The 27477-nt window shown below is 38.2% G+C and overlaps 1 protein-coding gene across 5 annotated transcripts in view; it reads right to left on the reverse strand.

Annotated features, from left to right (window-relative positions):
• The window catches only part of Nyap2 (neuronal tyrosine-phosphorylated phosphoinositide-3-kinase adaptor 2), a 253449-nt gene that overhangs the window by 116171 nt on the left and 109801 nt on the right, over window positions 1–27477 (reverse strand). For 3 of the 5 annotated variants that reach the window (XM_028884112.2, XM_028884113.1, XM_028884116.2), the window contains exon 4: window positions 24633–25030. In XM_028884112.2, coding sequence (XP_028739945.1) covers window positions 24633–25030 — 398 coding nt within the window. The remainder of the gene's footprint in view (window positions 1–24632; window positions 25031–27477) is intronic. The other 2 variants (XM_028884114.1, XM_028884117.2) reach the window with 1 other exon arrangement.

Here is a 27477-nt window from a genome sequence, read left to right on the forward strand (position 1 = left end):
GGAGGAACCCTTCCCCTGAGCTACCCATGTCTGAAACTTCCTCCAAGCTATTACGGTGAAGTAAGTATAATCCTTTGCTTTGAAAAGGTGTGTTAGCTTGCCCTGCTATAATCAAGACCTGTAGGCTGGGTGACACAAACAGCAGAGATTGATTTCTCTCAGTTCTAAAGATAGAGATATGAAATCAGGGTCACGCCATTGTCATTATGTTGAGAGCCCTCTTCCAGCTCGCACACCTCTGTGACAAGGGATGTAGGACCTTTGGCTATTTACTCCTGGACTGGCTGGCCCAATGCTATGCTTCATCAGTAAAGGTTACTGCAGAAAACTGTATTAGAAAAGGACTTTGTTTTACAGTCCCAGCATCTCATTGGCCAGATCTTGTAGACATACTGACAGCTTTCCCATATGTACATGTAAGTTCATTGGACTTAGGTTCTGAAATACCCCAAAGGCCTTAGATACCCACTGACCCAAAGTCATCTTTTATTTCTTGCTACAGCCTTGCCCAGTGCAGAGAGTGGATTTTCCAGTCTTCCCCAACACTGAGAATGGATTTTCCACAAGTTCTGCCTGCCTAGCTCCCCCATGGATTTTACAGTCTAGGATTTACATGAGTGCATCCCCAGGATGATCTAGTCCTGAATCCTGAGCTGAAGGCTGCTCTATCTCAGTCCTAGGAGCAATGTATGCTCCTTAAATCATTCTTCCACATATTCTTTGCAGCTTGTTTTGCTTTCTGCTAATTTGGTTCCCTATTACTCAATCATCAGTTACATATTCTTTACAGAAAAATTCCCCTTTCATCTTACTCTGTTTTTCTCATCTCCTGATCTGGCCTTATCTGATGTAATATCTTAGCTCAAATGTCATATTACAATTACGTCTAGTCTCTCTACTTAAATTCTGTCCTCTCTACATGTGAGTCCTGTTTCCTTGGTCTGGATTCTTCCTTTCTCCATGTAGGGCAAGTATCACCTCCCAAAACACAAATGCATTCATAGATATAATGTGTTCTTATTTATTCAGTGTTTTACTTCTGATAGAATATGCTCAATAAATAGCTAGTGAAAGGACACTCACATGGATCAAGTAGCTGCTTCTGAAATAAAATGATGCCATTGGTCCGAAAGGGACTTCGACTTGTTTTTAGTAGCATCAGCATTTTCATGTCCTTTGGGATGATAAGGAAGCTAACTCTTTTACTTGTCCTAGACTATTAAAGAAACCTTTACGACTCAGCCTTTTTCTCTCCCACAATATAAAAATATTGTCTCAACACCTCCAAATTCAGTTGACTATTCTATCAAACTTAGTAATTCTGTACTCTGTTGTTTTTGGAGTGTGGCAATTAATTTTACATGTAATGTAATTGTATTCACTGTCAAGCTGGTTTGCACATGTTGATAAAGCAATGATTTCACACACACTGAAACAGGGTAATGTTTCAATTAAGGAACAAATCTATATTCTGCTGGTTTCCTTGATTTGAAAGCAAATATCGATGGTATATGTTTTCTTTTCCAAGGTTTATAATGTGTATAAATTATCATGGCCAAATCCATGGCCAGGCACAATTAGATGAAATATTTAATTGAAATATATAAAAATATGGGGCCAGAAAGATGACTCATTGGTAAAGTCCCTACTATTCAAGCATGAAGACATGATTTCAGATTCTTAGCAACCATGTAAATCCCAGATGAGCTGGTAAACATCTGTATCCCTAGTGCTGGTGGGTGAAGGGTGGAGACAGACATAGCCTTGGAGCTCACCAGCCAGCTAGTCTTACCGAATCAATAAGTTTCATGTTTGGTAAAAGACTGTATCAAAATGTAAAGTGAAGAGAAATCAAAGAACATATCCAATTTGATTTCTCATTTTCAATTGCATGTGTACATAGATGTGAACACACTCATGTGTGCACGTACTTATACCACAAAGCACACACACACACACACACACACACACACACACACACACACACACACACAAAGGCAAAGACTAGTTTTCATTTCTCTTGGTAATACCTATGTTTTGTGAATAAGTTTACTCTTTGGAAGCGTATGTGAGCTTCATCTTTGTGAATTCAGTTTTCTTTCAATATAGTCCACTTCCTTACATTTCATAGAGATGAAAGGACACAAGAGATAAAATAAGTTACTGAACTCTTCAAGTAAAGATCATATGCTGAGAACAGAACTTTGGCTATTTGCAAACACAGGGGTATAACTCAGTTTGGCTGTCCAGATATCCTAGAATATAAGAGCCTTTCATTCAGTAGCATTGTTTTTTTTTTTCATCTTGAGCATTTTCCTAAGAAATATTTCTGAAACATTTTGCATTCTTGTTTTCAATATTTTAAAATTCTTACTTTAAAAGGTGATTTCTGACTTTCCTAGTCTGGGCTGAATGTCTTCTACCTGTATTTAGAACATGCCATTCTTCGCATCCCAGAACTCTGATCCCTGTTCATTGTCAATGTGTCCTTGTGCTTAGATAGCTTCTGATAACTTTTCCATGAGGGGATTTTTCTCCAATACCTAGCATTGCACCTTGTACATATTAGACACTCAGTAAATGTTTGTTGACTAATAATGCTTCCAAGAACATCAATTCAAATGCTGTAGACTTGACTAAACTTTTACTAAGAAAAATAATAAAATAAATAAAGAAACTATAATTAAAAGCTTTAATGCAAGAATAAGTTTAACTTCCCTAAGCAACGACCCCAACACTAATTTTCAGCTGTTATAGTTAGATGAAGTTATCAGAAAACAGAAATTTATAAACAATGGATGTATTTCCATATTTCTCACCATGAGAGATTTAATATATGTTAATACCAAAGAATAAACTTAAAAGGAGCTACTATTAAATTATCTCCCTCCCGTGTAAAGAATTTCATAAAAAGCAACTCATATTCTAGAAACTCTCAGTACAGGGGTCATAAAATAAAAGCACTTATTCTACATTAAGTATATTTCCTATTGAGGTCAAAGGGAAGATGTATGCCTGTATGTGGTCATTCTGCCTTAGCAAATAGCTTTACACACTCTCCCGAGGTAGGACTTAAAACTGCTCAAAATCTAGATGCCTTTAGATTTGGCTCTACAAATAATTGTAGAAGCTTCCTCCTGCAGTAGATGGGAACAAATACAGGGACCGACAGCCAGACAATATGCAGAGAATGAGAGACCTTGGAACACTCAGTCCTAAGTGGAATGTGTCCATCTAATTCCTACACTCACGGTTCAGGGGACTCTGGAAGAGAAGGCAGGAAAAGTGTAAGAGCCAGAGGGGATGAAGGGCACCAAAAAAACAAGGCCCTCTAAACACAACACAGACAGAGGCAGCATGCACAGAGCCTGCATGGATCTGCACTAGATGGGGTGTTAGAGCTAAAATAGGTGGGCATATGCCCCCATCCCTAATGCAGGTAGCCTAACTGTGGATCTTCACCTCTCTCCTCAATCCAATCCCCCTGTCTCAGTACCATCTTTGTAGCAGACCACCCCCACCCACCCCTCACTCACCATCTCCAATTAACACACAGATCCTTATTCATCTTGTTATCATAGTCCCAAAACTCAGCATGCACTCCCTGGGAATCTGCCAGTCAAGCCTGCCAGAGAAGCAAGTAGGCCAGCTAAGAAGGTAGACTAGCTTCAGATCTTTACATTCCCTCCTCTTTTCCAAATCTAATCCCCTGGTTTCATTACCAGCTCTGTAGTAGACTACCTGTTGTGACCAATCATCACCCTCTGTCCTCATTCCCAGAGGACTAAGAAGATCCTGGCAGAACACCTTGCTTTCTACCCTCCTGTAGAGCTCTTTAGACTCTCCACCTCACTAGCCCATGCCCATTCCTAAATGTCAGCTCCCAATACCTAGCAACACATTTTACCCAGACCCTCCAATAGTTACACTAAACAGAATCCCAGAATAATTCCCTACCAAGCAGCCACACAGATGACATATCCTCCCTATACGAGAGAAAGAAGCAGAAACAAAGGAACAAAATACTCACCAAAAGTCAAGACCAGATATCAGTATGTAGAATTTCAATCATTCCAAATCCAGATGCCTAGACTCCAGTGTTAAAACATAATCAAAAAGAGCCAGGACAATATGTCTCCCCTAGAGGCCAGCAACCCTACCACAGTAGGCCCTGAGATTTGTGACATAGCAGAAGCACAAAAAAAAGGATTTAAAATAGCCTTTATGAATATGCTAGAGGTCCTTAAAGAGAAATTAATGAATCCTTTAAAGAAATCCATGAAAATACAAACAGACAGTGAAAGCAAGTGAATAAAAGAGTTCGGTTATCCTTTTCTTTACATCTGGTATCCATTTATGAGTGAGTATACGCCATGTTTGTCCTTCTGAGTCTGGGTTACCTCACTCAGGATGATGTTTTCTCCATCCATTTGCCTGCAAATTTCATGATGTCACTGTTTTTCACTGCTGGGTGGCATTCTGTTGTGTATATGTACCACATTTTCTTAATCCATTCTTCAGTTGAGGGGCATCTAAGTTGTTTCCAGGTTCTGGCTATTATGAATAATGCTGCAATGGACATCATTGAGCATATGTCCTAGGCCCTCTGCATGCCAAGACAGTTGTGTAGCTTCATCTGCTTAAGGGGCCCCCTGGCAGTAGGATCCATCCCTGGTGCATGCTCAGACTTTTTGGAGCCTACTACCTATGATGGGACACCTTGCACAGCCTTGAGGCAGGGGGAGGGGCTTGGACCTACTGCTACTATATGTACCTTCTCATGGGAGGCCTTAGTTTCTTGAAGGAGGGAATGTGGGTGAGATGGGAGGGGAAGCTAGAGGAGTGGGAGGAGAGAAGAGAGGGTTTGTATGCTTGGTATGTAAAGTGAATAAAAAATTCTTAATATAAAAAATAGTACTAGGTAAAATCATGACTAAAACAGGAAATCCTCGGGGGGAAAAAAAAGAGTTCAAGACCTAAAAGTAGATATAGAATGAAGAAAGAAAATCCAAACTGATGGAAATCTGGAAATAAAAAATTTAGAAACTTGAACAGAACCACAGAGTCAAACCTTACCAACAGGATACAAGAGATAGAAGAGAGAATCTCAGACATTGAAGAGAGGGTAGAATAGTTGGATACCTTGGTTAAAGAAAACATTAAATATAAAAATCTGGTATGAAACATCCAAGAAATCTGGGACATTGTGAGAAGATTAAATCAAAGATTAATAGAAATAGAGAAAGGAGAAGAAACCCAGGTCAAAGTCACAGAAAATATTTTCAACAAAATCATAGAAGAAAACTTCTCTAACTTTTAAAATTTCTTTTAGTCATCTAAGGAGATGACTAACAACATACAAGAATTATTAATCAGAACACCACATAGATGGAACCAGAAAAAAAATTTCCGTCTGCAAATAACAATTAAAACACTAAATGAACAGAACAAACAAATAACATTAAAAGCTGCAAGGGAAAAATACCAAGACACATGAAAGGCAAAACTATTAATATAATACTTGACATTCTCAATGGACAGTCTAAAAGCTAGAAGGCACTGGAAAGATGTTCTACAAACTTCAAGAATTCTAACACAAATGCTAGCACTGAATACCAGCATAGACCTCACAGATGCTATCATAGACTACTACACCCAGGCACAATAAATGGAAAAACAAGATAGTCCATGATAAAACAAAATTTAAGCAATATTGCTCTACAAAGCCAGCCCTACAGAAGGCATTAGAAGAAAACCTCCAATGTAAAGAGGTTAACCACACACAGGAATACACAAATGAATAAACAAATAATCCTAGACCAGCAAATCAAAACAGGGGAAACACACACACACACACACACACACCACCACCACCACCACCACCACCACCACCACCACCACCACCATACCAACAAAATAACAGGAAACAATATACCCTGCTCATTGATATCTCTCAAAATCAAGGGTCTCAATTCCACAATAAAAAGACAAAGACTAATAGAGTGGATGTGCAAACAGGATCCATCTTTTTGCTGCATCCAAGAAATACAGCTTAATGCCCAGGATAGAAATCACCTCAGGATAAAGGATGGAAAATATTTTAAAACAAATGAACCTAAGAAGCAAGCAGATATAGATATTTTAATATATTACAAAATAGATTTCAAATCCAAACTAACTAGATAAGATAGGAAAGGACACTACATACTCATTGAAGAAAAAAACATGTAAAGGACACTACAATTCTTAACATTTATGCCCCCAAATACAAGGGCACTCAAGTTCATAAAAGAAATACTGTTACAGCTTAAATCACAGACTCTCACGCACTGATACTGGGGGACTTCAATATCTCAATCTTACCAATAGACAGGTCATCCAAACAAAAACTAATCAGAGAAATTCTGGAATTCACTGACATCAAAAACCAATGGACCTAACAGATATTTACCAAACATTTCACCCAAACACAAAAGAATATATCTTCTTATTTGCATCTCATAGAACTTTCTCCAAAATTGACCACATACTCAAATATAAAGCAAGTCTCAACAAATAAAAGAAAATTGATATAATGCCCTGCATCCTATCTGATCAACATGGATTAAAGCTGAATATCAACAACAATAGAAAGTTGACAAACTCATAGAAATTGAACATTTCACTACTGAATAAAAAGTATGTCAAGACAGAAGCTAAAGACTTTCTTGAATTGAATGATAATGGTATAAAACATACCCAAACTTATAAGACACAATGAAGGCAGTTCTAACTGGTAAGTTCATAGCACTAAGTGTCTACATTAAAAATTGAAGAGGTCTCATTCTATCAACTTCACAGCATACTTGAAAGCTCTAAATAAAAAAAGAAGAAATCACACGCCAAAGAAGTAGATGGCAAAAAATAATCAAACTCAAGTCTGAAATCAATAAAATAGGAACAAACAAAAACAATACAAAAAAATCAATGAAAACATATTTAGTTCCTTGAGAAAATCAATGAGTGACAAACTATTATCCTAATTAACTAAACGGCAGAGAAAGAACATACAAATTAACAAAATTAGAGTTGAAAAGAAGGCATAATAATAACAGACTCCTAGGAATCCTAGAGAATCATAAGGATATACTTAAAAATCTGTACTCTACCAAATTAAAAAACCTAACAGAAATAGATAGTTTTTCTCAATACATACCACTTACCAAAGTCAAATTAAAATAAGATAAGCAAATTAAACAAACCTATAACCCCCAGTGAAAAAGAAGTAGCTATCATTAAAGGTCTACCAACCAAAAACCAAACAAACAAACAAACAAAACAACAACAACAAAAAAAATTCCATGGGCTAGATGGTTTTAGTGCAGAATTCTACCAGACTTTCAAAGAAAGATTAACCTCAATACTCCTCAAATTTCTCTACAAAATAGAAACAGAAGGGATTTTTGGTTCAACATACATAAATCCATACATAGTATTCACTATATAAACAACCAGAAAGAAAAAAAAAAGATATGATCATTAGACTTCGAAGAGGCCTTTGACAATCTAACATCCCCTTCATGATAAAAGTTCTGGATAGATTAGGTATACAAGGGACATTCTTCAGCACAATAATGGTAGTTTATAGTAAGCCCATAACCATCATTAACTTAAAGGGAGAGAAACTCAAAACACTTTCACTAAAATCAAGAACAAGACAAAGTTGTCCACTGTCTCCATAGCTATTCAATATAGTACCTGAAGTCTTAACTAGGACAGTAAGACAACTGAAGAGCAAAGGGAAATAAATTGGAAAGGAAGAAGTCAAAGTATCTTTATTTGCAGGTTATATAATTTTATGCATAGACAACCCTAAAAACTCTGAAAGTAAACTCATACAGCTGATAAATACTTTCAGCAAAATATCAGGATACAATATTAATACAGACATACACATACAACACACAAGACTTTCTACATACAAATGACAACTGACTGAGAAAGAAATCAGGGAAACAATAGCTTTCACAATAGCCTCAAATAATATAAAATATCTTGAGACGACTCTAATCAAGCAAGTAAAAGACTTGCCTAATAAAAACAGATGTTGAAGAAGGAAACTGAAGATATCAGAAGATGGAAACCTCTCCTGTGCTCATGGACTTGTAGGACTAATATAGTAAAAGTGTTCGTCCCACCAAAAGCTGTCTACAGATTCAGTGCAATCTCCATCAAAATTCTAACATTATTTTTCATAGATCTTAAAAGGGCAATCTTCAGCTTCATATGGAAGCACAAAAAGACAGGATAGTTAAAAACAATTCTAAATATAAAAATAACTGCTAGAGGAATCACCATCCCCATCTTCAAACTGCACTACAGAGCAATATCAATTAAAAAAATCATCATAGTTTTAGCACAAAAACAGACACACTGATCAACATAATTGAATTGAAGACCCATACATAAATTCACATACCCACGGGCACCTTATTTTTGATAAAGAAGCTGGAAACAAAGGACAGTATCTTCAACAAATGGTACTGCGCAAACTTCAGGGCTGCATGTAGAAGAATGCAAATAGACCCATACTTATCACCCTACAAAATACTCAACTCATAGTGGATGGCAGACTTCAACACAAAACTAGATACACTAAACCTGATATGGGAGAGAGTTGGAAATAGCCTTGAACTCATTTGCACTGGAAAAGACTTTCTTAACAGAACATCACTAGCAAAGGCACAAAATCAACATTATGACTTATTAGGAACCTCATGAAACTAAGCAGCTTCTGCATGTGAAAGGACACTGTAATTTGGACAAAGTGGAAGCTTACACAATGGGAAGAGATTTTTGCCACTTATACATCCAATAGAAGGACTAATCTCTAAATCACATAAAAAAACTCAAGGAAATATATATATCAAATAACCCAATTAAAAATGGGATATAGCCTGGTGGTGGTGCCTACCTTTAATCTCAGCACTCGGGAGGCAGAGCCAGGCGGATCTCTGTGAGTTCGAGGCCAGCCTGGTCTACAGATTGAGATCCAGGATAGGCATCAAAACTACACAGAGAAACCCTGTCTCAAAACAAAACAAAATGGTATACAGAGCTAAACATAGAATTGTCCAAAGAAGAAACTCAGATGGCTGGCTAAGGAACACTAAAAGAAATGTTCAACATCCTTAGTCATCAGGGAAATGTAAATCAAAACTACTTTGAGGTTTCACCTTATACCTGTCAGAATCACTAAGATCATTATTTAATATAAATGACATCACATGCTGGCAAGATGTGGAGTAGAGAGACCACTCAACCATTTCTGGTAGAATTCCAAACATGTACAGCTACTCTGAAAATCAGTGTGGTAGTACCTCGGGAAAATGGGAATTGATCTACCTCAAGATCCAGCAATACCACTCTTGGGCATATTTCCAAAGGATGTTTATTCCTACCACAAAGACATTTGCTCAATCATGTTCATTGATACTCTATTCATAATAGCTAAAAATTGAAATAACCTAAATGTCCCTCAACAGATGAATAGATAAAGAAAATGTGGTACATTTATATAACATACTCACCCATTAAAAAGAATGAAATCCTGAAATTCACAGTAAATGAATAGAACTAAAAAAAAAATTGTAAGTGAGGTAGCCCAGACCCAGAAATTTCAAATATGGTATATATTTGCTTATGTGCAGATTTTTAGCTAACTCAATGGTAAACAAGTTAGAATGACAGGTTTAGAGTAAAAGGCTAGGGAGGACAGACATTTCTCCCCAGGGAAGGGTACTAGAATACCTAGTTATGGATGGATGGGGATGGGATGAGATGGAAGGATTAAGTGTGGAATGGGAAGAAAGAGGGTTATAAGATAGGAAATATGGGGAAAAACACCAAAAACTAAAGGCCACTTGAAGGGAAGTATAAAACCTAATGTAGTAGGAGCTTCCTAAAATATATACCTATATGAAGGCAATGTAAAAGGAATTGCCAAATAATGGGGGAGAGAGAGCCAAAATTGAACTTATCTGGTCATGAAATGAAGCTTTCAGTAACAGGAATGGTACTATTGGTTGCTCTCCACAAAACAATGGCCATGGTCTTTTGCTGAAGACAACACTTCCATAACTCATTGAACATGGACAGGTCAAGCTAGTGCCTGCATTGAGACTTAACTCTTACATGCTAGTGTCTTCAGTATAGAAAAGTATTCTTCACATTGCCAAAGGAGTAATATAAACAAAAACCTAGTTACAAACCCTTTGATGTACACTGGTATCCTGCCTTCCAGATATGCTAGGGCAATGATGGCACAAAGCTGTGGGAGTAAGCATCTGATTTGACTTAAGTCCTATTCTACAAGATTGAACTCATACACAACACTGCTTTGGTGATTAAGAATCTGAGATTAAACAGCCCAGGGACGTAGGGTAAAACCAAATACTATTGTTCTACTAAAGTAACATAGTAATAAACTGACTAATAATGACATTCTGTTATACTCATAGATCAGTGCCTTACTCAACCATCATCAGAAAAGCTTCCTCTTGCAGCAGATGAGAACACATTCAGCGATCCTCAGCCAAACAAAATGCAGAGTGAGAGACCTTGGAACACTCAGCAGTAAATGGGATGTTTCCATCAATTCCCTCCCCTCAGGGTTCAGGGAACGGTTTGGAAAAGGAGGCAGAAAAGTGTAGGAGCCAGAAGGGATGGGGTACACAAAGGAAACAAGGGTCTCTAAACACAACAGAATGAACACACATATGAATTCAAGAGACTGAGGCAGGATGCACAGGGTGTGTATGTGTCTGTACCAGATAGAGTCCTACAGCTGAAAGAAGAGGACCAATGGCCCCATCTTTAATCCAGAAGCTATTTCCAATTGGAAGCCACTTGCAAATGAACATTTAGTTTTATCCAAGGGAATCTCACTGTGGAAACAAAGCTACTCTAAAGGGTAGGGTGCATATTCAGCAATAGATGGCCAAGAGAAAATTAACTCAGTGGCGTCTTTAGGGGTTCCTTGTCACCTAATGTCATGTCCTGTCAGGGATTAATTACTCATTTATTCTTACTTTTATTTTATTTTTATATTATTTTATTTATATGCTTTTTCTCAGTTTGCTCCTACAGTTCTTTTAAGTACATGTTATGGCTTCCATTTAGTGTTTTATGGGATTCCTGAGTGTGCCATTGAGTGGATCTTTGAATCAATATCTGTTTCTTGTGTCTCCTTGAACTCTTCCTTTTCTTTATTTGTTTTGTCCTATTCTGATGTGTTAGCTTTTGTTTTATCTTATATTTTGTTTTATTATTATTCCTTAGAAGCTTGTTTGTTTTCTAATGAGAATGAGAAAGGGCGTGGATCCAGATGGGACAGGAAAGCGAGGAAGAACTGGGAGGAACAGAGGGAGGATAAACCATAATTAGGACATATAATGTAAGAAAAAAAATCAATTTTCGGAAAACTCTTAAAATAAATAAGTAGATAAAACACTGTAATGGAGCTAAAATTTCTCAAAAAAAACCCCTGAAATATAAGTTATAAAAATTAATATTAGTATCTAATTATCATTTAAGGGAAAGAAATACCAATTCTGTGTTGCATGTTAGTCAAGAACCATACTTTTCTTTTTTTGAGATGATAATGGTACAAGTAGAAAAGTTCTTTGAGTTGTATAATTTGCTTAAACTAAAAGATACATGGTGAAATAACACATTACAGCTCGTCAATGGAACTGTTTGCTGCTACCCATATTGAATTTGTTTTTTATCGAGATTCACGATTTCAAAACACCAAAAGAAATACAAGGTTTATATAAACCTGAGAACGAGCAAAACAATCTTATCTTTTAAATAACCCTGGATGGTTACTATGTCATAAAAAAAAGCTGGGGCTGAGAAATTGATGGAGGCATAACAAACTACCTGTCTGAGGATCATGACTCACCCTGCCTTTCCCCACCATGCCTTTCTTCTATGTTCCTTAAATGCTTGAACTGCTTTCTGCAGCAAAGATGTCTGGGAAAAGGCATTCATTCTTCTGAGCAGTTAATCTCCCAGAAGACTTATTTGTGAAACTGAGCAGAATAAAAAATATCACCATTCGGAACTCCTTGTTAAGCCATACTGTGTGGTAGGCACAAAACATACAAAGAGAAAGAAACAAGAACCTTGGCTTTATAGGATGTTTACACTAAATAGACTATAAAAGATAATCAATATTTTAAATAAATTGAATATCATATAATGGAAATATACACAAAATACACAGGGAGGAAATATCTATATAAATCATTACAGCGAAAGTGACAGTTGGTTTTAGACTTTGTAGAAATGAAAATTTCCTGTACAGAGTGGAGTGATTTCTTAAAAAAAAAACCTCTAAGAACAAAGATTTTTTTCTTTTCATTTGTTTTTTTAAATTTTTTAATTTTTTTAAATGCCGAATGCCGTTTATTGAAGGAGGGAGGAGGTCTTAAATACAGGCTTACAGCACAATGGGAGAACCCTGGAGGGCAGAAGTTTGCTACTGATGTTTTACAATCTTGCATCTAAGCTGGAACAGGGAATTTTACTCATAAGTAAGGTAGGAGTAGGATTGATTCATCTAGAGAAGTCCATAGTTAGCATCTGCTGTGAACATCCTGATGATCCTTGGTGGGTACACTGGGATCAGATAATAAAGGTCCATGCTATTAAACACACCTCCAGGTGAAGAGCACAGTGGCATGATCGATAAAATCATGAGAATTGAATGTCAAGTAGAGAAAGCCTGGGGGAAGCAGGAAGGGTTAATTTAAGAGGTGGAGACTGTGTGAAGCCAGGATCCCCTACAAATGTTCCTGTGAAGATGGTGGCAGTCAGAAGTAGACTAGTAGAGGTGTAAGTTAATGGGGATGGTGAGACTCAGACATAGCCAAAATAGACATTAGGGTTGAGGCAAAGAGAACAATCTACTAAAGCTTTTTTACTTGAACTTCAAGATGAACAACATGGAAGAAAACACTGGGTCAGCGTGGGCATGGGTAGTATGTAGCTAGAAGCTTCTCTGGTCCTGCCTGGGCCCTGCAGTCCTGTGGCCTGCTTATAAAATAATCACACAGAGGCTTAATATTATTTATAACTGCTTGGCCATTTAGCTCAGGCAAACTACTGACTAGCTCTTACCCTTAAACTCAGCCCATTTCTGTTAAGCTATATGTTGCCATGTGCTCGTGACTTTACCTGTGTACCATTACATGCTGCTCCCTGGACAGCAGGCTGGCGTCTCCTCTCTCAGCCTTCTCCTTCGCAGAATTCTCCTTGTCTGCTTATCATACCTATACTTCCTGCCTGGCTACTGGTCAATCAGTGTTTTATTAAACCAGTGTACAAAAGCATTATTCCACAGCAGTAGTAGGAATTCTTGATGGTACCTCTGAAGGGATGCATATAGACATTTAGTCAGCAACTGAAGGGTAAGTGAATTTCATGACTTAGTATTCAACACAATTAGAATGAGGAATAGAGGGGGCAGAGTCCAGATACATCATCATTTAATGTATGAAGATGACAAAAGATCCTCTCCACAACACAAATACACACACACACACACACACACACACACACACACACACACACACAAGCAATGATAATTAATGAAAAAAGAGAATTTGAAAGGTGTGGTGATATTTTGAACAAATAAAATTTGCCTGAAGATCAGAGGCCAGAACAAGCCACTTGATTAAACATAGAGGCCAGATAGTGGTGGTACACACCTTTAATCCTAGCACTAGGAAGGCAGAGGCAGAGATCCCTCTGGATTTCTGTGAGTTCAAGGCCACACTGGACTACATGAGATTAATTCAGTCTAAAAGAGAAACAGAGACAGGCAGTGGTGGCACACACCTTTAATTTCAGCACTTGGGACCTCACACCTTTAATCCCAGCACTAGAAAGCTTGAGACAGGAAGTGATACAGCTGAGCAGAGAAAGGCATATAAGGCAGGAGGAGACAGGAACTCAAGCTTTTTGGCTGAGTACTCAGAGGCATTCAGTCTGAAGATTTGTGGAGACAGGATATCGGCCCTCTATTTCAGGCTAAAGAGTTGGTGAGGTAAGAGGTGGTGGCTGTGGCTTGCTCTGCTTCTCTGATCTTTCAGCTTTCACCTTGATATCTGGCTCCAGGTTTTTATTATAAGACCAATTAGGATTCATGTAACACTAAGGAGAGGTATATGGGACTGTTTGGAATGAAGGGAGACAATGTGAAAAAATGATTTAATTATTTGACATAAAAAAAATAATATTTTAGCCGGGCGTTGGTGGTGCACGCCTTTAATCCCAGCACTTGAGAGGCAGAGCCAGACAGATCTCTGAGTTTAAGGCCAACCTGGTCTACAGAGCGAGATCCAGGACAGGCACCAAAACAACATAGAGAAACCCTGTCTTGAAAAACAAACAAACAAAAAGATAATATTTTTAAATGATCTGAGACAACCACAATATGAAGAAGATAGTAGAAGACCATGAATGAAATATCATGGAGAAATGTATATATGAAACATGGAAAATCATAGCCTACAATGCTAAGGGGAAATAGCAAAGGGTAGGGATAGAGGATCACCACTGAGAAGGCACAATGAAGGTAAATTTGTGGAGCAGGAAATTGGATGCAGTTATGTAATAGCTAAGAGTTTGGGCAGTGGAGTAAGCATGCATAGAAAGACTTGCCACATCCATCTGAGCAAGCAAGAAAGAAGAGATGCAGCACCACAGTTAGATGAGACCTTCTGGTTAATCAGTTAACCCAGTCCTAATGAGTTGGAGAAGAAATGTACTCCTAACCATTAAAAGATCCCATCCTATTACTGTAGACTGTAGACACAAGATTGAGGGCATTATCTAAAATTGGAAGTTTAATATTCAGTGAAATATCAAATTATTTATGTAATAAAATGGTAGTAGTGGTATTTCAACACAAATGGTTTAAGAAGACATGGACAGTGCTTGGAAACATGGGAATTAGGCTGTTAACTCAGGAAACATGCCAGTGGAAGTACTAGCAGGCCCCAAAGCTGACTACTATATATATATCATCAAAATGCTATTGTCAGGCACACATAGAATCAATTCCAAAAATTCAGGAGTCTGGAGAAACCCAGGGACCAAAGCAGTAGGGAGGACAGTTCCTCCATCAGAGCTGATGCTGGGCCAACCCTACCTGGTCCATAACCATCTGGTGTTTTTAGTGGGAAGTGACTGGTCAGGTTAGCATCCTTAGTCAAGAGATCTGACAGATGAGGGAAGTCTGCAGTGGGACCTCTCACAGGTTGATGCCTACCTATGGAAACTACAATTGTAATAATTGAGTCATTTTCATCAACGTTTTCCTCTGTGTTCTAATTCTTAGCCTGGGAGCTTCTGAACACAGAAATGTCTTCTACATAAATCTGAGGCCACAGTAAATGTTTTCAACTTCATACAATAAAATAGTCTAGCTGTTTTGCCACATGGATGATTTTTATTATATGAATAAAAAGAAGGGATTTGTTCAGCAGCTCTTTAACTTGTCTGGGCATTCTGTAGAGTTGTGGTTTATTTATTGTATTCAAATTTGCTTTCCAAATATTGACTTTTAGTATGCAACAATTGGATAGTACATGGGAAAGCAATACACATCTACTATCCCCTGTTTCACTGAGCTCTCAGGATTCTTTGCTACCTCCTAAGATTCCAACCACCAGAGGCATACATCTTGTATGATTTCCTCTCTAAGAAGCTGGGCTGTGACTATGATGGTACTTGATTAAGCCTATGATTAAGCTACAGGGTATATAAAATGACAAAGGGATTTTCCAGTTGTAGTAAAGGTTTCCAACAAGTTGACTGACTTAATCAACACTGAATAAATCTAGGTGAGCCTGTACTATTCAGGTGAGATCTTTGAAAGGGCCAGGTCTTGGGTTTGGAAAACCTCAGTAAGTAAGGTGTTGATGACCTAAGTTTATATCCTCAGAGTCTACATAAAACCTAGTGCAGTGAAAAATGTTTTTGCAATTTGTATACTACTGTCCAACGGTGGTAGGCAGACATGGAAATCTTGCAAGCACACAAGTCAGGTAGCCTGGTGAACAGAAGAGATTCTTCCTCAAACAAGGAGAAAGTCAAAGATTGACACTCGAAGTTATCACTGGACCTTCAGATGTGTGCACTGGCATGTGCACAGCTATACTTATGCAGGCAGACATACAAACACACACATACATACACACACATAGTTACACACACCACATTATAAATGCACACACCACAATATACATACTTAAAAAAAATGACCAGATGTCTGAAAGGGAAGAATCAGCTTGTCTGGAACTTATCTGTTCTCTTTGATGGAACAAGCTACTGTGTGTTCCAAAATTATATTGATATAACTTTTAACATGACATAAGCTTTTGCAGGAATCCTAAGCCTCAGAAGAAACCCTAAATCGCATTGGTATCCTTAATGACAGCCTTCAAGGATCCTGAGAAGACTTATCTAACTAATGTATACTTTGAAATAATAACAATGTGCTGTATTAAGCCACAATATTTGTGGTGATTTGTTTCCAGCAATAGAAAAGCCTAAAAAATCCATCCCTAATCACAATAGATCCTCATAACAACTTTGGGCCTGTTGATGCATCAAGGAAGAATCTATGTTTTAAGAACACATATCATGAGCCCTTCTATGATTCTGGGCACTGGGGAAAGCTAGGCCAAAGTCAGACTCAGTAGAAGATATTGGATCAGACCATTAACAAGGAAGCTAGTGTTTTGTATTAGAGTCCCAGCCATGGGCAAGAACAGAGAGAAACACACAATGCACAAAGATTTGACTTGCAAACTGTTTCATTCATGAGCCTCGGGGGGTTCATTTAGAGAGCAATCACACACAGTAGTTGTACAGACCCATCTCCATCTAAACAGTGCCTGGTTGACAGATGGCTTTTACTCTAGGAAGCCAAGCAGCATGTGATTCTGCCAACCTGGAAAGAGAAATCCAGGAATGGAGGCCTTCCATAACAGCCCCATACTTTCCATACTCATTTAATGAACAGGAACTATCCCATGTTTACAGGATGGAGAACTCACTGAACGTTTCTTTGTGCTTTATTACTACAGGCTGAGTGGGGCTCAGCGCACATATTCGAAGCATTCTTGAAGGACAGGTGCTTATTGTTATGTGCATAGAAGCACCAAGAGGTCAGTGGCAGTTACCCCAACAAGTCCATCCAAAAGCCACAGCTGTGTCCTTTGTAGGGGCAAACATCCTTCCTTGGGAATTCTATAGGTTTCCCACACATTTTTAGTTTTGATTAGCTCACTAATAATAGATGATAGATAGATAGATAGATAGATAGATAGATAGATAGATAGATAGATAGATAGATAGATAGAGGAAGATACTGAATTGGGAGGGCATGTGCTCAGAGGGAGACTAGAAGTTGGAGGAGAGAAATGGGGGGTGGTCTGTATAATCAAAATGCATTGTGTACAGGTATGAACTTCTCAGAACAAATAAAACAAGTTTTAAACTGTTGGGGAAAGAGGAAACGATGAGTGTAAAAAAACCACACAAAAAGCCTGTAAATCCAGATAGGGCTCAGCAGATACTCTGAAGGCTTAAGCATCCATATTTTATGAGGCTCTACTATCTCATTTCCTCTCAAAGCTTAGTTGGGAAAGCCTAAGAAGTCTTGGTATTAACCAGTCTCTGCTAGTAACTTAGCTCATTCTGAGGGAGGAAGGGAAGCAAGGCTATGGAGCACCCAAGATGTGCCATATAGTAAGTCAGACACTTCACAATTGCACTCAGCCTCATTCTTTCTGCTAAGTGTTAAGATGCCTACTTCTCTGAGGCTCATTAACAAGTCACAAATTTGGCTGGTTTAAAAAAAATCAATATTATTTCTTAGCTCACACTGTTACAGACCAGAACCCTGGGGACATTCAGAAACCAAAAGGCTGAGCTGCCTGCTCAGAAACAGGGATCTTTTCATTGCCAGCATTCAAAGAGTAACAAGCACATGGATTAAAATGTGTGAAACTATTTCTTTACTAGCTAAACAATTAACTGCACAGAAAAACAAACAAACAACAACAAAACAACAACAACAACAATGAAAACTCCTGTGACTGTCAAGGCAAGTTTTCCAGTATTGAGAATCCTTCCTTACATCATTGCTTGCTCTGATCTGGAGCAAGTCAAAGAGCCTAAGATGAAGAATTAGACACAAGTTTAATTACAAGTAACAGGACTACTTCTGTTGGTCAAATCCCAAATACAACACAGGTGACACACTCAAAGTATTTACTGAATAAGTGGAGGTGTGAAAAATAACATCATGAAGAAGTCTATTTTTTCTTCTCTGACAGTCTTTATGAAGGGTTTTGTCTTGGTTTTTAAGACACTGATGTTAGACAGAAATTCTTATTTACTTGATTCTGGGTCAATGATACATTCCTGATAATGAGGGACAATTTGCAAGCACTGCAAAAGGTATTCTCATTCCCATGTGTGGGTCAAAATAAATAATTCCACACTGGGTGTGGAAGTCCATCCCTTTAATGCCAGCATTTGGAAGAAGATGAAGGGAAGGACTGGAAATTCAAAGCCATCTGTGGCTACACAGTGAACTCTAGGCCAGCCTGGGTTATATTAGACACTGAAAAAATTAAATTAAATTAAAGGTACAACTCTACCAAACATTTCTGAATGAGGGCATCAGAAACCAGGATAATTGTACCAACTCAAAAAAAATATCTTTTTTGTAAAGAAATAGTCATAGGATTGCCGGGTGGTGGTGGCACACGCCTTTAATCCCAGCACTCGGGAGGCAGAGGCAGGTGGATCTCTGTGAGTTCAAGGCCAGGGGCTACCAAGTGAGTTCCAGGAAAGGCGCAAAGCTACACAGAGAAACCTTGTCTTGAAAAACCAAAAAAAAAAAAAAAAAGAAAGAAAGAAAAGAAATAGTCATAGGATGACATCATAAGTGAAACATTGAAAACAACCTGAAGAAAGAGGTCAAATGTGTGCTAGAGGGATTGAATTGTTTTAGGCAATGCAGTCTTTAAGTTGCTCAAAGTTAAAAATACATGTATTCTATTTCTCATACTAAGCAATATGTAATAACCTATTGATGAAAGCTTACTAAACCTGGGGAACATGTATTAATGCCTGAGTATTACTAATAGATTATCATACCAATTTTTGCTTACATATTTTTAATACTAAAAATTTTTTTATATCTGGGGTTGGAGAGATGGATCAGCAGTTAAGAGTACTGGTTGCTCTTGCAAAGGACTGAGGTTTCTTCCCAGCACCCACATGGCAACTCACAAGTATCTGTAACTCCAGATCCGAGTAATCCACTGCCCTCTTCTGACCTCTATGGCACTGGGTGTGCAAATGCCACACACACATGCATGCAGGCAGAAAACTTATACACACAAAAAAATTGAATGAATAAAAACATTTAAACTTGTCATGTTTATTGTGTAGGTTTTAATATGTATATGTTGTAGGATAGCTAAATTGAAATAATAAAAATGGATGGCTTAACGTAGTTATGTTTTCATGGTGAAAACATGAACTCCGGGCTAGAGATATGGTTCAGTGGTTAAGAACAAATGCTACTCTTGCTAAGAATTCAGGTTCAGTTCCTAGCACTCACAAATTCGCTCAAACCCATCTCCAGTTCTAGGAGATTGAAAGCCCTCTTCTGGCCACCTATGGCACTACACCAAGTGGTGTACATACATGAAAGTAAAGCACTCCTATACACAGATGAACTAAAACTAAATAAATCTTGAAATAAATAAAGAAAACAGTAATATCTGTTCTCTGTGGTGTGTACCGTGATTGACTCAGTTACCATTAATTCGCAGTGAATCTCCTTAAGAGCTCACCCCATCTAATTTAAACTCGTATCCTTTGATGATATTCCCCCAACTCTATCTCCTGGTAACATTCATTCTACTCAGCTTCTATGAGGTCAGTTACGATGCACTCCAATATAAGTGAGATGCTATGGCACTTGTCTTTCTGTGCTTGATTTATTTCACTTAACATATTATCCTTCAGATTCTTCCACATTGCATAAAAAAAAGTTTAATTAAAGAAAAAAAATAGGGTCTGCTGTATGTACAGACCCTATTTTCCCTATTCATTATCAGTTGCCAGACTTAGGCTGATTCCATAACTTGACAATTATGAATAATTATACAATAAAGGATTACACAAAAATGATTTTACATGTATATCCTGTAGTGAGAATGCCAGATGCCAATGCAGTTTTATTTTCAATTTTTGAGAAACTCCCAAGCTGTTTCCCATAACATCTGCACCACTTAACATCACCACTAGCAGTGTACAAAATGTCCCTTTCTCCACATTCATTTTTTTAACCTTTCTAGAGCTTTATTGGGAGAGGGAGAGAGGGGGGGGGTAACAGACAGAAAGAGAGAGAACAGAAAGAGAAAAGGTGGTTTCTCCACAATCTTGCCAGTACTTTTTTTCTCCTTTCATGTTTTTATAGCAGCCATTTATGTTCCATGGAGGAGAGTGGGTGAATGCATCTTCTCTTTCCCTTCAATATTTGTTTTGAATACCTGTGATGTGAGGACTACTAATGACATTTAATAGTGTATTAAACTTATATTTCTTAAGCAATTTATTTTTTTTTTTTCATGTACACAATTAGCATTGACACACCAGGTCATCAAGCTATGAGGGAGGAATAGTACCATCCTATTTTGGTACGGTAGAGGTTATCTCAAAGTTTAAAAAGAAAAGTCTCATTTTGTCACTTGCCTCTTGACTCTGTGAGCAATCCCTTGACCATGCCAAGGCAGTGCTTCTCTGATTATATTTAAAGAGGAATGGGTTCTTTAGAGAAAGGGTGATATCCAAGGTGAAGCTACACAGCTGCTTCTTTGGTTGAAAGACTCAGAGGAAGCAGGTCCTGTTACCTGTTGTTCTTTCTAAAGAACTCCTTTTATATGGTTTGATGATTGCCAGTTTATGTTAGCCACTGGTAAAATTTTAGAGGCATTACTATGGGAGAAGATACTGTTTGGATGGCCAATGTATATTCGAATGTGATAGAACAACTTTTAAATACCAAATCTTACTCTTCCTCTCTTTTGTGACTTGTGTGTGTGTGTTCAAATTTCTTTCCTATTCGTAATTCTGAAAGCTATTTTTGCTAACGTCCACTTCCTTTTACTTTTATCCACAGGGAAGTCATAATCCTCTCTTTAAATAGCAGCTGGTTACCATGGAAATCATTCTAATGCCCTCGAATCAATATTGTGATTTTGCTGACATTTCAGGTAAAAAAAAGAAAAGACAGGCTAAGATGTATTTTAAAAATCACATTTTCTTCTGTTATATTGTTGACAGAAAGGAACTGGTAAATAAAACATGAGTTCTGTAATAAACTCCAGTGTTCCTGATTATGAAGAACTGAGGATTTATAAAAGATTAATCTACATATTTAAATAATTTTGGATTTGAGTATGGACATATGTGCCCATGCTATTGGGCTCAAGAGTTTTCTTCCCATCTCTGCAGTGGGCCCTGATTCAACCTTGTCCCTGTTATTCTAAACTTATTAGAAGACAGTTGGGTGCATATAGCTTTGCAATTGTCCCTTTCTCATGAGCTCCAAAGAGAAAGATAAATTTGCATAGCAAGAGCTACTCTGCCATTTACTGCATCCGAACCATCATCCAGTTTATGTAATATACCCACACAGCTGAGGGCTTCCAGGAGCTCCCTTCTGAAGAGAAATGTTGGATTTGGGTCTGGTGGTCCATAAGCCACGGAGCCCAGCAAGTAATTTTTACAATTGACTATTTAACTTAAGTCCTTGCCACAGAAACTGAGCCACTTCCGCAGGTCTGCCTTCAAAAAACAAAAGCACTTATTAAAGGGCTACTCTCTGTTTGATGACTATCCCTGAAGAACCCTTGATGCTTAGTCAGTGAAGGTCCCTGAGAGAGAACAATGGCTTTCAGCAACTGGCCACTCAATACATTACGAGTGGATGAAGATGTGTTCCATTTTAAGGTAATTGACAGTCATCCGGGCATTGCTTCTACGAGCAGGTGATCATGACTGTGCACCTGGTTTCACTCTCCATACTCCACTTCCCCTCCTCTTGTCAGGTAACTGAAGTGTGTATCCTTCACTCATTCTAAGATTTGGCTGCTTGGCATGGCCTTGTGGCACAGCTCTTACTATTTCTGCAGCCTGACTTATCTTGGAACTTTCTTTGTAGGCCAGGCTTGTCTCGAACTTGGAACCTCCCTGTCTCAGTCTCCAAAATGCTATGAGGGCAGCATGCCTTACTGTGTCCACCTCTCCTTTTGTTTTTGAATCACTCTGGATTACATTCAGGATGCATCACTCAGAGATTCCTGTCTTGAATCTATAATTTTCTTTGGCAAACAACCTGATATAATCAATTTTGTAGTTCTGAAACAGAAAGAGAGGATAGTTGATTTTTGTAGTAGAAACAGGGGATTGTGGATTTTTGAACATAGGATCACACAGAATAAAGAGAAGGCAAGACATCATGCTTAAGTATTTGATAAAATTTAAGAATAGTGTTCAAAAATCTCAAAATTCCTATCCCCAGCTCTTACTAATAAAGAAATTAACATCTGTTGCTTCTAAAAGCATAAATGTGTTGTGCTACAAGGTGCAGGACACAATTATAGCTCAGAATCATGAGAAAAGGGGTCCTAATTTATGAAAAAAGTGGTCCAAATTCTAGGGGAATTCAGAAGGTAAGGAGAAATAGAGTCTTCTCAGAATGTAAAGAGACACTCTTGCAGACGCACGCACACACACAAAACAAATGCCCACTATTGTGTATTTCTCTGTAGATAGTCAAATTGCAAGCTGTTTTAAAAATTACCAACAAAATAAATAATAAGTAAATCCTTGTGATGAATATTTCTCTCTGTAAAAGTAGTGTTTTCCTTACAATTGGATGCCATGGAAATGAGTCACAACAAAACAATGAAAATACATACTGAAAATGCAGTGAGTACTCTATACTATGGTTTCCAGATCTCACACTTACATGCACACATGGTATGTTTTTGATGATGTAATCTAGGTGTGGACAAACAGAATATTAAAAAGGAAAACTGTCCATTTAAAATTGAAGGATTAGTTCTATTTCCAGGTATTGATCCGTGTTATTTATCAATTCACTGAGATTATATCTGGGCAGCAAGAAGGAGAAAGAGGTGAGAAAAGTGAAGAGAGAGGTGCCATGTTACCACCAGGCATCTTATCTCTCAGACTACATGTGAACTCCTGGGCAAAGAGTCAGGCCAGAACCTTCACGAAGAACTGGAAATCTCTGCTGGTAAAGAATTGTAAGTTGAGGAAAAGATGGCATGGCTCCCTCTCATTACAGACAGACCTGAAACGTAGTACTCTGGGGCTCAGGGAAGCTTCAAAGTCAGGGATGGGCAGGGTAGAACAAAGACCTCAGGGCTAGACAGAGATCTTCTGTTGACTCACCGCTGGCAGCATTGGAGACCTTGAGGGATGCCTCACAACTGACACACAAACATCCAGTTGGTTTGGAACAAGAGACACAACACTTTGTTCCTCAAAATTAAAGTGCTGAAAAACTTAAGCTAGTGTGATGGTTTGGGGGAGGTGGTGTATTTGGGAGGTAATAAGGACTCAAGGCCAGAACCTTCACAGACAAGATAATTTAACTTTCTTACACTCCGTTCCATCTCATAGAAGGCAGGAATATCAGAAGACAAGATTCCAAAACTTTGAGGGGAGCTCTATTCAGAGATCACGTTGGCTCCTGAGCATTTCAGCAGAGCTGGAGAAATGAATTGCCACTCTTCATAAACCAGCCAGCCAATGACAATTTGTTATAACAGCGTGAACTGAAATAGCTGTGTCAAAGCTCACTTACAGCTCCACTTCCACTAAGGGGCTTTTGGGGAAAGCCTAAGTATGAGCTTCTTTATTCTAGAAGACCTAACGGATTTGTGAGATATTAGGCTAATGTGACCCAATATATATTCATATATCCACAGTAGCTGTGCTTGATTTGTGTATCTCATAACTGAGAGGGGAAAATAAACTACACAGGAAGAAATAAGATTTACAAAGGAAGCAGAGACTGAAATACTTAGCTGATACAGATAGGCAAGGAAGGAAATGATGTAAAAAAAAAATGGTTATTTCTGAAAGGTATGACCATAATTTTTTCTTCATATATTTCTCACATTAAAGTCCCCCTCATAAAATGTTCTAACGATCACCTAACATGTCTTTTAGTTATCTAAATAGCAAATTAATACAAGTAAGAGAATATAAATAGTAGATATACTTCTGGGCAAAAATAATTTTTGAATGATTCAAAGCCTTAAAGGGGTCGTAAAGCTTACACATCGCCTTGTCCACTTTTGTTTTGTTTTTGTACTGGGGCTGAACTTGTGACTTCCCACTTGCTACGGAAAGCACTCTGCTACCCAACTACATCACCTGTACTATCTGGCTTTTCTGGCTGAGCATGTTAAGTATGATTGGGTGTTAATTTGACAACACACCATAATGCCTCCTACCCTTGATGTTTCTTTCCTGGGACCCAGCAGAAGGAAACAGGTTCCCAGAAGCTGAAGCCCTTGGAGATGACTGGGAAGTGGGCACCGTGAGTTTACCTTCCGCCCTCTCCAGAGGTCTCCCACTTTTACTGGCTGCAGTGCTGTTGACCGTCTCGGAGGAGGTGCTAAGTTTGGTGCTGGGGTCTCGCTTGGGCTTGGGGGGTGGTTGTCTCCGGGATCCACAGCTGCTGTCATCCTCAGTGCCCCCGACGGAGTGCAGGGACTGAGACCTCACGGTGAATCCACTGGAGCAGGGATGCGGGAGTCTGTCCTGAGGGGCAGGCATCGTCATGAACCCCATGCGGAAGTGCTTGCCTGCGTAGCTGGCGTCCTGGCTTCGCCCTACTTCTCCCCCTATGCTGTAAGAGAAAGCAGAGACCACCTGTGAGGAGAAAAGCAGCCAGGATAGACTTGAAAGCATAGATACCACCAGCCTGTTCGTGAGAGGTGAAAATTCTCACTGGTGAAGACGTACACCATTTTACAAGGGGTTGACCCTTCAGACCAGTCTTCATTGGTATGAAAGCAGTCTATACTTTTAAGTCAAATTCTGAAAGTTAAAACCAAAACATGTTTATTAGAGTCAGAAAGTTTAACATGTCTTCAGGTACCTTCACCTTCCAATGAACCTATTATTTTAAGGGAGAAAATCTTGCATAACAGACTTTATCTTCAACCACTCATTTTTTTTTTTAAGGACTTAGAGGTAAACCTTGTCACGTGACCTGAAAAGTAGTCAAACATTTGTTGACTATATTCCCTGGACCAGCTCCTGTTAGGTGACTGGATGCCATTCTTTTCTCAAAAACCGTCCCTAATTGCCTGTTTCACACGTTGACAAAAATGTCATAAAGTAAGAGCAGGAAAGGTTCTGTTAATAAGCACTCGAAAGAGAGAATGAAACTGGGAAAGGGAAAGGCTGGGGAGGACCAACAAGGCAGTAGGAAGGGAGAGAGAACAAGGGAGAAGGAAAAAGGAAGATAGAGTGGGAGAAGAGGAGGAATGAAACCTGGAGAGAGACGAGAAGAAGGGGGTGTGGGAGAGAAGAAGGGAAAGGAGGAAGGAAGAAAGGAGGAAAAGCTAAGAAGGCAGACAGGAAGATAACTCTATAGAGGAAGACAGAGGCAGACAAGCATGCTGGAAGAAGGGGAGAAGAAACACGTTTCAAGCTGATGACTGAATTGTCTGTCCTTTTGTTTTCTAGAACCATCTCCACCCCATGATGTTACAAATAAGCAGCAAGCCTCACTTCATGGAGTAGGAGCATTTAACACAGTATAAAAAGACCCGATCCTGATATGACTCTACTTCCTAAGTACTGAGGGTGTAAAATCTCTCCAAATTTAATATTTTTCAGGTTTCACATGGGAAAAATATGAAGATTTAGAAAGATGTAGTTTGAAGTTCAGTTAATCACAGAGGAAAGACTTCTTGGGATCTCTTTCCATACTGTACATAATGGTGACTCTTTATGAAGAAAACATCATGAATATGTATGTGAACTTTTAGAAGAGAGATTTTCCTAGAGCTTTCTCTGTCTATCAAGCTCATTCACTAAAAGGAAAGCTAAAAGAAAAATCATGTATAAAATATTTGCATTTCACTGAAATGTGTGAATTGTAAAAAGAAACTCAGTGTATGAATTTTGTAAGCTTGTTTTGTCTGCCTTTCTAGTATGTAGATTTATTTAGAAATATTAAACCTTGATTTTTATCTTAATTTCCTTAAATAATGCAATTCAAAGTAATATTTGAATTCTATTTATTGTATCTTTCATAGCATTATGATACTCATCATAATCTTAAATTTTCAGGCTGGAGAATGTGTCTCCATAGTAGAGCACTTCTTTTACTTAGATGAGGCCCTAGGTTCAATTTCAAACACCAATAAATAAGTAAAAAATGAATAAATCAATGAATAAACGAGTAAATAAATTTTGAAAATCAAATTCAATTGGAACAATAAAGGAAAATGAAATGTTTTTCATCTTCAACTAGGGCGGTGATTCTTAACCTTACTAATGTTGTGACTCTTTAATACGGTTCTTCATGTTGTGGTGATCCCCACCATAAAATTGTTTCCATTGCAACTTCGTAACTGTAGTTTTGCTACTGTCATGAATCGTAACATCAATATCTGATATGCCATCCCAAGGGGTCGTGACTCACAGGTAGAGAACTGATGAACTTGAAACTTATGAGAATTACATGTATATTATGGTTTGGAAAGCCAGAAGAACTAACAAGATCCTTAGAGTTAGAGTCTGACATTTACTCACAACAATAATTTGCAATTCCAACATAAATCTTATTTCTGTCTCTTTTTTTGCTTAATATTTTGCATTAATGTTTAGTAACACGGATGGCAATGATAAAGGAGGGCAATAGACACGCAAGACTCAGGTGGCCTCAGCAGGTCAACTGAGTGATTTTCATATAGGGACAGGAAGCATCCTGTTAAGTGTTTCTGTCCGTTTTAATTTCCGTGTTTTCTTCAAGACCATCCATCAATCAAGACACAAATGAGAAGCGATCTCAGATTGTTTTGTGGGAAAAAAAAAAAAAACACATTAAGAATTTCTGGGAAAATGGGCTTAGTGGTGGGGAGAGGAGTCTTGAGCATCTGGAAGGATTTCACTCTTCGATGACATGTCTTTGATGTTCCCCACAGAAGATGAGATATTTGATTTCATCTAACTTTGCCTTAAATTATTTTCATCTGCATGTCTCTTCCTCATTTCCGTTGTATCACTGAACAGAAGCTGCTTTAAAGATTTATTTAGACAGCTGCCTCTTTGCCAGGAACA

This window comes from Peromyscus leucopus, chromosome 13, assembly GCF_004664715.2.
Source record: "Peromyscus leucopus breed LL Stock chromosome 13, UCI_PerLeu_2.1, whole genome shotgun sequence".
In the NCBI taxonomy this organism is placed as follows: Eukaryota; Metazoa; Chordata; class Mammalia; order Rodentia; family Cricetidae; genus Peromyscus; species Peromyscus leucopus.